Raw genomic sequence first — 12,480 nt, 5'->3', positions numbered from 1 at the left:
TACTATTCTCTTTCTTTCTGTGTTTAATGCTCTACCACAACATTTTTACTCTTTTTTTCTCTGATGCTTTATTACTCCATTCATTCATCGACCCCGCTGTAAACCCTAGTTATCCTTTACATGTGGTCTGTTGAATGACAAAACTTGAAAACGAAGCCCTTAAAAGTTACAAACTCATTCTATCTTATTTTATCACAGGTGCGGGAGAGAACTTGGAAAACACCATGGCTGCCTTTCACCAGTGAGTACAGAACATGTATATATAAAGAAAGACTGTGTCGTTTCAAGTCAGCCATACGAACTAAGATAATGTGCCTCCTCATTCGTGCTAGATTCAATTGAAGCTTGCCAACCACAGGGGTGTTGTTCTATTGGAGTCTGACATGTAGGTGCATGTTGTTGCTCCAGTCAGAAAGGGTGTCGATCCTAATTCTAACCCTCTTTGTGTGTCATGGACCTGAGATCAAGAGAGCGCACCTTCAAGGACCGTGGCTCCCTTGTGGCAATGTCTTTAGGGAGGCAGCAGACGTTTAAAGGTGCAAAATGAACTTTGAGTGTTACTCCAAGTTATTCGCTTTACTTCAGATCAACTTCCCTTGTAATGCTGCCTCGGGCATCCTGGCCCTTGTGTCTAATATGAAATACACGTGAAGGTGATGGTGTAAAATATGATCCCTTAAATGAAATCTAAAGCTAAGTGCCTTACTTGAGGAACGCAAAAAGAGATTGATGACAAAAAGAGTGTGCTACAGATTGGTCCTGGGGAGAAACCTAACCTTACCAAAGCCTTTATAGGTGCATCAGCCTGTGCCGTAGCAGCCGCCCGCCGTCACTTGGGGTTGTGGCCCAGACTGTGGTATGCTTTGTGAAGGCTTGGCATAGTAAGAGGGGCAGCATCATCAAAGATTGGGTATTTTTTTCTTTGGGTTTGAATTTTAGCTGTTGTTCGGACCACTGGATTTATGTGGCGATGGATGGTCACATTGTAGGTCAGGGTTGATAAACTTATGTGGCAAGAAAAGGAAAATTATATGGCACAAACTATGACCGTTTATTTCATTATTGTTTTAACACTTATGAATACTGCCAGGGAAAAGTTGCACCTCATTAATACGAGTATAACAACCGAATACAGCATAAGAAACTGAAATGTCAACAGTTAACTTTTCGAAAAAGTTTGCTATTCTGCAGAACCACTTTTTGATCATTTTTTCAGCAACTTTCGATCCATTTGATCTAGAAACAAAAAGCTAAGCCGCTCTTTTTATCATTTGTGGTGTCCTGGTGCATTATGCTTTTGTAGTGGGACAGCAGATATAGGTGGTTCATCTGGTGATGACATGGAACTGGCATTCATAGTTAATCAGAGCCCATATGGTTCACTATTTCTTTCTCACCCTTATACTCTCACACCTGGATAGTGGCAATATCCTACTCCATGGTCTTTCAGACTCCACTCTGGTCGCCCTTAATGGCATGGTTCTTGCAGCTGTGCCTGTAGAAATATGACCAAATCACCCCGCACCCTGATGGAAGTCCACTGTCTGCCTTTTTCATTATGCACTTTTCTTCAAAACCAGCTATGCCATCTACAAAGCCATCGCTACCTGCATCCCTGCAGATCTGGTTAACTAGCTCAGCATCTCTGTTGACTCTCAATACACTCACAGCCAGGATACCATCACACTGGAGACCACGAGATGCAAAAAAAAGAAAAAAACAAGCAACATGCCTTCTCCACCTCTGCACCCATGACCTGGACCAGCAGCTCCATATCTATCAGGACTTCCTCAAACTTTGTTCAGTTTAGAAAGAGCTGCAGACACATCTCTTAAAATAACACTACAATATGATGCATTAACAGCCCACTTTCACAGTTAGAAACCAGCTTAACTCTCCAGTCACACGTTGACTGTGTCTGGCTTGGATCCTGTACAGCACCCTTCTTCAGCTATGTGAAGGCTATGTAAATACCACAGCCACACAATTGTGCTAGTTCATTGTTGTGTTCTGTCCGTAGACAGTGAAGCATTGTGGGACACTCTGCTGATGCTAAACATTAATGAGTAAAACCATGTACAACTGTCCAGAAGAAAGAGCAGCATTTTGGACTATTTTGCTATTTACTGCCCTGCCATTGGAGGTTCTTTTGAGTAAGTTGATTGCTGGGTTCTAGAAGAAATGAATGGCAATAATGCCCACATTTGCCCGCATTCAGAGGAAAATATGCTAATTGTTGAAGTCACAGACAATACCCTCTCTGTTTTAACCAACCTAAAATTTCAGTAGTCAGTGATGTCTCTATGGGAAATAGAGCAATCCCAGTCTTTAGCACATGTATGTTGCAGTTTGGGAATTTGACATTATTTTTACTGTACACATAGTAAGGGTTGTGCTTCCTTGTTCAGAGTGACTGTGTCCTCCTTTCTATGATCACATAATGGCCTGATGTTTTAAATTGTTTTGTGGTTGTGAAACCTTTACTTCACACAACCATTGGCATTGTGACCCAAAACAAAAGTTTCAATGTACTAATGGTGCAAATGTCTTTCAGGCTTATTGTAATTTGGAAATAGGAGAGGGCACGGAAGGATCATCGCACTCCTTCAAAATAGCAATGCAGTGGATCAAAGATTTGCTACTACAATTGCAATGGCAGACTGAATGCTGACACCAAAGAGGGCATATCGATTCACAAAATAGAATTTTATGAATGAGTTAGAGGCATTGGGGAGGCAGGCAGTGGTCATAGAATGCCTGTTTAATGTTCGATCGCAACCCTTATCCCTTTAATTGGGGTAGGTTCGAAAACCTCAAATATGTGGTTGTAGGCCCCAACTTGAAATTACTGTATTTGCGTTCTTCAAGCAGCTATCTGTCAAAATGGTCAGATTAGAGACATAGACATAATCATGGTGTGTGTAGATGACATTCTTCTGACATTACAATAACCTGAAGTCTCTATCCTGAAACGTATGAAAAACGTGGCACTCCTCTCAGATTTATCTGTATTTAAAGTCAACTGGGACAGAAGGAGTGTTATCTATGATGAGCATTAATACCAGTGTGAATCTGGATAATAACCATTTTATTTGCGTAACTAAGAACCTTATATATTTTGGCATCAAAATGTAACCATGACCTAGATAACTTCAATCCAGGAAAACATTAATACATCCCTTAAAGAGACCATGCCATGGTTGAAGTTACAGCCATCACTGTGGGGCAATGTCCAGACAATAAAAATTGTCACTGCACCTATGTATAACTATCTTTGGGTTGGTACAACTGCAGACACCCTTAAAATATCTGAATTACATCAGTACTGAATCTGAAAGTTCCTATGAGCTGTCACAATATCATGCTTAAGGCATACACAACACAGCTAACACAACTCAGGAATTTGGCTGTCATTCTTGGACACCTGGCACTGAGGACACCACCTGTCACAATTGGAAAACCTATTTCCAAAAGTGACAGCTAAAACCACTTTTTTAATCACAGAGGACCATTTGCTTTAAAATAGCAAGGGTCTGGAAATATTGTACGCATGGATAGAATACACCACCATTACTCCAGTACTTCACTCTATTTTGATCACTGACACCCTACACACCAATAAATGAAATATTGCAAATGGTTCCGTAATGAGGCACCTCTTTGGAAAAACCTGTAAGGGCTGTTCTCGCAAGAAACCAAACAGATACATACAAACAGATACATACAATTTGGGACATGATTTCTCAGAGATGGATCTGATCCTTTTTCGAATTTGCAGTCAATCCGTCACTCAACCAAGACACTGTCAGCGTGGAGGTTTGATACCCCCATCATGCAGAATCCCTACATCTCTGATTCAAACCTTCCCACTAACTTGTATCACAGGGTAACAATCTTGGAACTGTAAAGAGCACTAATATCTGACCTTTACTACAAACCAGTCAATGTCTCTTGTTAGTGGATATCTGAAAGAGACACGTTAGTGATAGATTCCTTACCTTAGAATATCCCCAGGCTTCAGACTGGATCCGGAAATTTTTGCGTAGCAGTACCCTTGCGCGTCTGTAGGCGTCGTCTGCGGCTCCGCGTCCGTCGTGGGCGCCGTGATGACGTCGTCGGAGTACTTAGACGCCGCCTCCGCGTGCTGACGTCAGTTCTTCTTTTTTCCGCGCCAGCTAGCGCAGATCTGGAAAAAGTTGTACCCAAGTCACTTTTTGAGTAAACTTTTGAGATCCTTTTTGATCCATTTTTCGAAGTCTATTGACTCCGACTGTGCCGGTAGGGATGCCCGGGTTCAAGCCCTGCGCCGACTGCAACCGACTGATGTCGGTTACCGACCCCCATCGCCGGTGCCTGCACTGTTTGGGCCTGGACCACGACGACAAGTCCTGCTCCGACTGCCGGGCCCTGACGTCTAAGGCTAGACGGGAGCGGTCCCGTAAGCGACTCGAACTTTGGTAGTCCGCCCCGCGCCGCTCGAGGTCTCAGTCCGAAAGGAGGTCGAGGGACCGGTCGCGGGGCCGGAGCCCCCACAGTTCCGGGAGTCGTCATCGGTCTTCGGGCTCGAAGTCCTCAGGTAAGAGGCACAAGAAGTCGAAGAGACACCATCGCTCTTCTGACTCCCCCCGACGCTCGCGCGAAGTGGCCGGGGGTTCGGGCGACCAAGCCCACGCGGCTCGGCTGGAGCCGCAGGTGTCGCGGCCTGCCCCACACCCGCCGGTCCCTGGGCAGGACGCGAAGTCGGGGGAGATTGCTGACTTTCTCATGGCCATGAGGTCGCTCGCTCCTCCGTCTGGTTCCGCTGCGATTTCGGGCCAAGTGGTTCTGACTGGGTCCCCACGCGGGCCGGGTGCTTCGGCACCGGCGCCGTCCGGGGCTTCGGCCTCGGTGCCGCAGGGTCCCACTGGGTCCGGTTCCGGATCCGGGTCGTCGCCGGTCGACTTAACGACCTCGCCGACGCCGGCCCCTCGGGTGTCGCCCCCGGCGCCGTCCCTGGACGACGTCGTCCCTGGTCCTGTCCTCGTTTCGGATCCGCCGCTCTCAACGCCGCTGGGAGATTTTTATTTCAATGAGCCGGCCCCATCTTTTGAGCCTGAGTACCAGGCTGTGGGTGATGAGGAGGATTGGGAGGGGTCTGAGGACCCTCTGGCACGGGAGTGTCAGTCTTCTGTGGACTGGACAGGGGAGCTTGGGGAGGCCAGTGGGCTGGACACTTCGCCCGACACTGGCTTTGTCTCCCCTCCTAGCGTGGCTACGGAGGAGGGGGCAGCTTATAGCGTGGTGCTGATGAGGGCAGCCAAGGCCCTGGGCCTTGCGCTACCCGTCGCAGCCGTGAGGACTAACCTCCTCACTGAGGTCCTTAAACCGCAGTCAAGCTCGGCCGAGCCTCTGCTGCCGTTTAATGAGGCCTTATCAGACGTTCTTTTGGGCACTTGGTCCTGGCCCGCCACAGGACAGCCTGTGGATAGGAACGTGGCCAGACGCCACCGCCCGGCTCCGGGTGACCCCTGCTTTCTGTCTACCCATCCCACCCCTGAGAGCCTGGTTATCCAGGCCTCCAATTCCCAGACCGCATTCCCATCGCCCCCCCAACCGGGAATCTAAGAGGTACGAGAAATACGGGAAGAAGATATTCTCCTCCCTAAGTTTGGGATTGCGGTCCGTTAATACCGTGTGCCTCTTGGGCCGCTACACCCACTCTCTGTGGGACACGGCCGCGGATGTGCTGCCACACTGCCCGTTGGAGGTACGGGCTAGACTCGGCCATGCCCTGGTGGAGGGCCGGGATGCAGCACGGTATTCCATCCGGTGTGGGCTGGACACTACCGACTCACTGGGCAGAGCGATGTCAACGACGGTGGCGATTCGTCGACACGCCTGGTTGAGGTCCGCCAATTTCTTGGCCGATGTCCAAAACACACTTATGGACATGCCGTTCGATGGCGACAAGGCAGACCATGCGCTTGAGCGCTTTAAGGACTCCAGGGCTACGGCCAAGTCCTTGGGCCTCTCGGCCCCGCGCCAGCAAATGGGTGCCTTTCGCTCCTTTCATGGCCAAGGAAGGGGCGCCCCCACACGTGCCGCCAGCCACGCACCGCAGTCTAATATCCAACGCGGTGGCGGACGTGGAAACCACCCTGGCGATGGTCGGGGTCCACGGCGAGGCCAGTCCACACCTACCCCTGCAGCATCCGCCTCAAAACCTTCTTAATCCGTGCTTTCAGGCCCATGTGACGCCAGTGGGGGGCAGGGTTCGCCATCACCTCCACCACTGACGCACTGTCACATCGGACATGTGGGTGCGGCAAATCGTCTGAAGGGGCTACTCCCTCCCCTTCGAGACGCCCCCTCCAGCCATGCCACCGCGGTGACACCGCGTGTCGGGGGATCACTTGACACTTCTGCGGGAGGAAGTTACGGCCCTCTTGGCCAAGGGGGCCATCGAGCGCGTTCCTGGGCCAGAAGTAGGGTGTAGTTGTTACTCCCACTACTTTCTGGTACCCAAGAAGGGCAAAGGGGGCCTACACCCTATCTCGGACCTATGGAACGTCAACGGCTTCCTCCGGAAGGAGAAGTTCAAGATGCTGACGTTGGCTCAGGTCTTAGCTGCCCTAGACCCTGGAGACTGGATGGTGGCGTTGGACTTGCAGGACGCTTATTTTGACATCCCCGTCCTGCCGGCCCACCGGCGTTACCTGCGGTTCACGGTAGGCCACAAACACTTTCAGTTTACCGTGCTCCCCTTCGGCCTTACCAGTGCCCCACGAGTGTTCACGAAAGTGATGGCGGTGGTCGCAGCTCATCTGCGCAGGTTAGGGGTTTCAGTCTTCCCTTACCTCGACGACTTGTTGTTGAAGGCGGGCTCGCCCCAGACAGTCGTCAGCCACCTCCAGACTACGGCCGACCTTCTGCACCTGCTGGGGTTCTCCATCAACGTGCCCAACTCACACCTGTGTCGCTCTCAGAAGCTCCTTTTCATCGGAGCGGTTCTTGACTCGGCGCAGTTTCGGGTTTACCCACACGAGCAGCGGGTTCGGGATATACAGGCTCTAATTCCACTCGTTCAGCCTTTATCCCGGGTCTCGGTCAGGTTGACGCTGCAGCTTCTGGGGCTGATGGCCTCCTGCATCCTTCTGGTGCATATCGCCCAGTGGCGGATGCGGGCTCTGCAGTGGGACCTGAAGTTTAAGTGGACCCAGCATCAGGGCAACCTGTCCGACCATGTCCTGATCTCATGGGGCACTGCGAGACAGCTGCAGTGGTGGCTCACAGACGGCGATTGGGTCAGCGGCAATCTCCCTTCCCCAACTGGAGCACATGGTTGTGACGGAAGCGTCCCTCTAGGGCTGGGAAGGCGACATGGGAGAGGCGGAGATCAGAGGACTCTGGTCTCCGGCGGAGTCCCGGCTCCATATCAACCTTTTGGAGCTGCGGGCGATTCGTCTAGCACTGAAGGCATCCCTCCCGTCTGTCCGGGGGAGTGTAGTGCAGGTGTTCACGGACAACACCACCGCCATGTGATACTGCAACAAACAGGGCGGGGTGGGGTTGTGGAGCCTCTGCCAGGAGGCTCTGCACCTCTGGCAGTGGCTGGAACATCAGGGAGTGACCCTGGTGGTTCAACACCTGGTAGATTCTCTGAACGCCAGGGCGGACGAACTCAGCCGCAGGTGCATGATGGATCACGAATGGCGTCTGAACTTGGACGTGGCGCAAGGTCTCTTTCTGCAGTGGGGAGAGCCTTGGTTAGATCTATTCACCACCGAAGAGAACGCGCAATGTTATCAGTTCTGCGCGTTGGAATTTCCAAGGCGGCACTCGCTCTGAGACGCTTTTCGTCGCGAGTGGAGTTGCGGTCTGTTGTACGCCTTTCCGCCTAGACCACTTCTGCCCAAAGTGCTGAAGAAGATCAAGCGCGACCGGGCACAAGTCATCCTTGTGGCTCCGGACTGGGCATGAAGGTACTGGTATCCCGAGCTACTCAGTATGTCAGTCGATCCCCCGGTTCGTCTGCCTCTTCAGGAGGACCTTCTGTCGCAGCAGCAGGGGACGGTCCTCTAACCGAACCTTTCCAGTCTCCACCTCTATGCTTGGAGATTGAGCGGCGACAGTTGAGGCCATTTGACTTGCCTCCTGAAGTCTGTAACATTATTCTGGCAGCCAGGCGTCCCTCCACGAAGTCGGTATACGACTGCAGGTGGAACAGATTTGGGGCATGGTGCACAGCAAAGGCTGTGGATCCTCTCTCTGCCCCTCTTTCTGAGGTTCTTCTCTTCCTTCTTTCCATTGCCCAGCAGGGCTCTGCTCTGGGCACTATCAAGGGCTACCGTTCTGCCCTTTCAGCCTTCCTAAGGTTGCCTGATCAACCATCTTTGTTCAAGTCCCCTATTTTAAATCGATTTCTGAAGGGCATCACACACACGTTTCCACCTGTTCCCTTCGTGATGCCTCAGTCGGACTTGAACCTGGTTCTTACTTTTCTGATGTGCGCTCCCTTTGAGCTACTTCACAACTGTCCTATCCGCATTCTTACCTTGAAGACTGCCTTCCTGGTTGCCATCACCTCTGCCAGGAGAGTGAGTGAGCTCCAGGCTCTATCCTCTAAGCCTCCTTTCCTTTCGGTCCATCCGGACAAGGTTGTGTTGCGGACAAGGCCCTCTTTCCTGCCCAAGGTAGTCACAGCCTTCCACATCGGGCAGTCCATCACCTTGCCCACCTTCTTTCCGCCTCCGCATCCCTCGAAAGAGGAAGAGAGGCTCCACCGTCTGGACCCAAAACATGCGCTCTCTTACTATCTGGATCGCACACGCCAGTTCCGGGTGGATGACCAACTCTTCGTTGGTTACGTGGGTGCTAAGAAGGGAAAGGCGGTGCACAAGCTGACCATCTCGTGGTGGATCATCTTGTGTATCCAGGCGTGTCACTCCTTGGCTAAGAAGGAAGCCCCTGTTGGGCTAAGGGCTCATTCCACTCGGGCCATGGCGACTACAACTGCCCTGGGCCGAGGAGTGCCCTTGCAGGACATTTGCCAGGCAGCTACGTGGGCCTCGCTGCACACATTTGCAAGACATTATTGCCTGGACAGCCAAGTCCGGAGGGATGGCTTCTTTGGCCGTTCCGTCCTCCAGGACTTTCTGGTGTGATTATTGGCTCGCAGACCCACCACCGGGGTTGGTATTGCTGGGGTATCTATTCTAAGGTAAGGAATCTATCACTAACGTGTCTCTTTCAGATGCACTAGTTACTAGTTGTGTAACAATATATCTGTAAGAGACATTAGTTAGTGATAGATTCCTTACCGACCCACCCATCCTCCCCGATCTGCGAACTGATATCTAGGGTTAAGGTCATCCCCTTTCAGGGCTCTAGTTTCATTGGCAACAGTGTTGGTTTTTAGCATGGCTCTGCGTTTCTGGTGCGGAAAAGCTGTGTCTAAGAACTGACGTCAGCACGTGGAGGCGGCGTCTAAGTACTCCGACGACGTCATCACGGCGCCGACGACGGACGCGGAGCCGCAGACGATGCCTACCGACGCGCAAGGGTACTGCTACACAAAAATTTCCGGATCAGGTCTGACACCTGGGGATATTCTAAGGTAAGGAATCTATCACTAACTAATGTCTCCTACAGATATATTGTTACACAAGTAGTAACTTGTGCTTTAGAAGAACAACTGGTCTTTGACGCTACTCATGCATAGCAATTGCCAGGAGAACTCAGACTTAAATTCAGATTGGTAGTGGCAACTTTATAGTTGCGAAAAGCATGCATCTAAGCTAACGCAAATGTTCAAACTGTTTGCACTGTCACCAATCGACATGAGTCATTATGAATGTCCTGCGAAATTACTGGAAGCTAAAGGAGTTCTGGACTATGGTTTAGGTTGACAGATGTCTGTTATAACTTTAAGAATGATTCCATGCTGGCTCTGTCCCATATTGTGTTTGCAGTGAAAATAATGGGCAATCACTGGTGGCTAAGGTGTACATGCTAAGGAAATAGTAGTCTGTGGTGGTTCTGACAGCCCATGACCGGCTGGAAGAAATGATGAGAATAGCCTTCTGAGAAAGGATGATATACGGACTACCAACCAAAGCTCAGATCCTCGAATGAATATGGGTGGGATCCCTTCCTTGACTGACACCAAGGAAGCTCCCATGCTTCACAGTCCTCTAATCATACCCAGCCGAGTACCTGCTGACCTGCCAGTTGTTGCAGGAACCATTGGTATCCTTTTGATGAAACAGAACATATTTGTATGCAGCTATCACCCTTCTCCTCGACTTCCGACACCCACCTCTGCAAACCCTTTTCTTCTTTCCAACCCTCCACCCTCCCTATCCTCTAGAATGAACTCCTCATGATACATACCTCTTTATAGACTTCCCTGATGCTATGCTTGCAGACCTAAGGTGGGCACTCAAATTGCCTCTCGTTGCTGAAACAAGTCAAGCATCCGACAGGAGCCCTATTACTGTATTTAATTTTGATCAGTTCCTCTCTATTGTCCTTTTATTTATCCTACATTACTTCACTTATGCAGAATATGTTTTTACAGTAGTGCATAATCAAGGAAATGTTTGAACATTGGAAATAGAAAATATTCAAAAGAAGCACTTACACTTCATGGGGAATCATTTCTTCCCAAAGGTTACAGTATGTGCCAATACTCTCACTGTGGCACCTACTGCCCATATTCTCCTTCGGGTATTCATTTTTGGACTGGTGCCTGGTGCAAAAGATCTGATTTGTGACTTACTGATTTTTATTTTGTCCTGCTCCAGGCGCCCATGTAATCTGGGTTACAAAAGATCCTAATTCTGGCAAAAAAGTATTGTAATGATATAATTTAAAGTTAGTTTGCAACCCATCGGCCTGTAGTTTTGGAGGTTTTTTTATTCCATTTTTTTATTGTTATGTAGCTAAGCATAAATGGCTTGTACACAGTGTACACATCATATACCAAAAATGAACAATGGATGTAATGCAAGATTTGCGTATTCTCAAGGAATGGTACAATAGTTTAAATTTTGGTAACTATAAACATGTTTTAATAGTCATCAGGAGGGCCAGGACCTTACAGCCAGGACACAAGACAAGGCATCATCAGTGATGGTCAGCTGTACAGATTACATTAAGTCCATTAACGGATCCCACACCCTTTCATGTTTAGACATACTCTTGCACTTTATATGCCTCCCTGCCTGAAAGAGACCATAGTTATAGGTTCCTTACATTAGATGTACCCCCAGGCGTCAGAGTGGATCCAGAGAAATCTTTTCATAGCAGTTCCACTGCGCGTTGGTAGGTAGTGTTTGTCGATTCCGCGTTCGTCGTCGGCGCCGTGGCCGCCTTGATGAGGTTGCAGTGTCTATTTAGACGCCGCTCCTGCGTGCTGACGTCCGTTCTTTCTTTTTCTGTGCCAGCCTGCGCAGATCTTGATAGAGCGTGCCCCCTAGTCACTTTTTGACCAATCCTTTTTCGGCTTTTGTCGACTTCTTTTTTGAGTCTTCGACTCCTGGTGCAGAAGGGATGTTCCATCGTCTGACCGGCTTCAAGCCCGGTGACTCCTGTCGAAAGTTGATGTCAGTCACCGATTCGCACCTCATTTGTCTTTGGTGCCTGGAGAGCGACCACAATCCGAAGTCAAGCTCCGACTACCGGGCCATGAACCCGAAGTCTTTGCGGGAGCAGTCACAAAAGCTTTTGGAGGGCCGGCAGTCTGCTCCAATCCGTTCGAGGTCCCCGTCGAGAGGAAGGTTGCAAACCAGTCTCTGAGTCATCACCATTCCTCTTCGAAGTCTTCGCACTCCTACGCGTAAGTAAAAACACAAAAAGAAGGCGGATAAGCACCGTCTCTCTTCGCCTTTCCCCTATCCGTTAGCTGAAGTGTGACCTGGAGCGTCGTTGCTCTCCGGCTCCGCCTATGGAGCCCACTTCTGGGATTACTCTGTGCTTCCCTCCCTTTCCCAGAGCGTCCCCTGTCCAGCTTCGAGCTTCCTACGAAGAGATTCACAGCAACTTTTGGCAGCCCAGCTTCATTGGTGTGCCTTAGGGCCCCGCCGACTCGGCTGGTGGCCCTACGCCGGTTGTGCCCCCAAAAGGCGTTGACCCCAGCCTCACTCCCAACTTGGACCCGGCGCCGGACCGACGTCGACCGGCGCCGGTAGGCTACTTTTGTACATCAGTTCATCCCTGGCATTGCCTATCGCCCTGAGTGGCAGCCAGAGGAAGGCAAGGAGGACTGGGAGGGGTCGGTTGACCATCTAGCAGACCAACTTGAGGACCCGGACTACCGAGAGGAGTTGGGTGATGCCAGTTGCCTGGATACCTCCCCTCCCATGGGTTTGGAGCTTCCTACACGGTGGTGTTGTGTAGGGCGGCTGAGGCCTTGGGCCTCGAGCTTCCTACGCTGGCTTTCACGACTTACCTCCAGACCGAGGTGCTTCAGCAGCCTCTTCCTAGCCCCAGCTGCTTTTT

General features: G+C 50.4%; 1 protein-coding gene across 1 annotated transcript in view; it reads left to right on the top strand.

The window, feature by feature from the left end:
* The first annotated feature begins 202 nt into the window (after positions 1 to 202).
* GDPD1 (glycerophosphodiester phosphodiesterase domain containing 1) overlaps positions 203 to 12,480 on the top strand; it is a 256,407-nt gene continuing 244,129 nt past the window's right edge. The window contains exon 1 of the mRNA XM_086954967.1: positions 203 to 241. Coding sequence (XP_086811093.1) covers positions 225 to 241 — 17 coding nt within the window. The 5' untranslated portion in view covers positions 203 to 224. The remainder of the gene's footprint in view (positions 242 to 12,480) is intronic.

Source organism: Lissotriton vulgaris, chromosome 2_1, assembly GCF_964263255.1.
Source record: "Lissotriton vulgaris chromosome 2_1, aLisVul1.2, whole genome shotgun sequence".
NCBI lineage: Eukaryota > Metazoa > Chordata > Amphibia > Caudata > Salamandridae > Lissotriton > Lissotriton vulgaris.
Note: the sequence above shows the minus strand (reverse complement) of the source record. Positions and strands in the feature narration are given on the sequence as shown.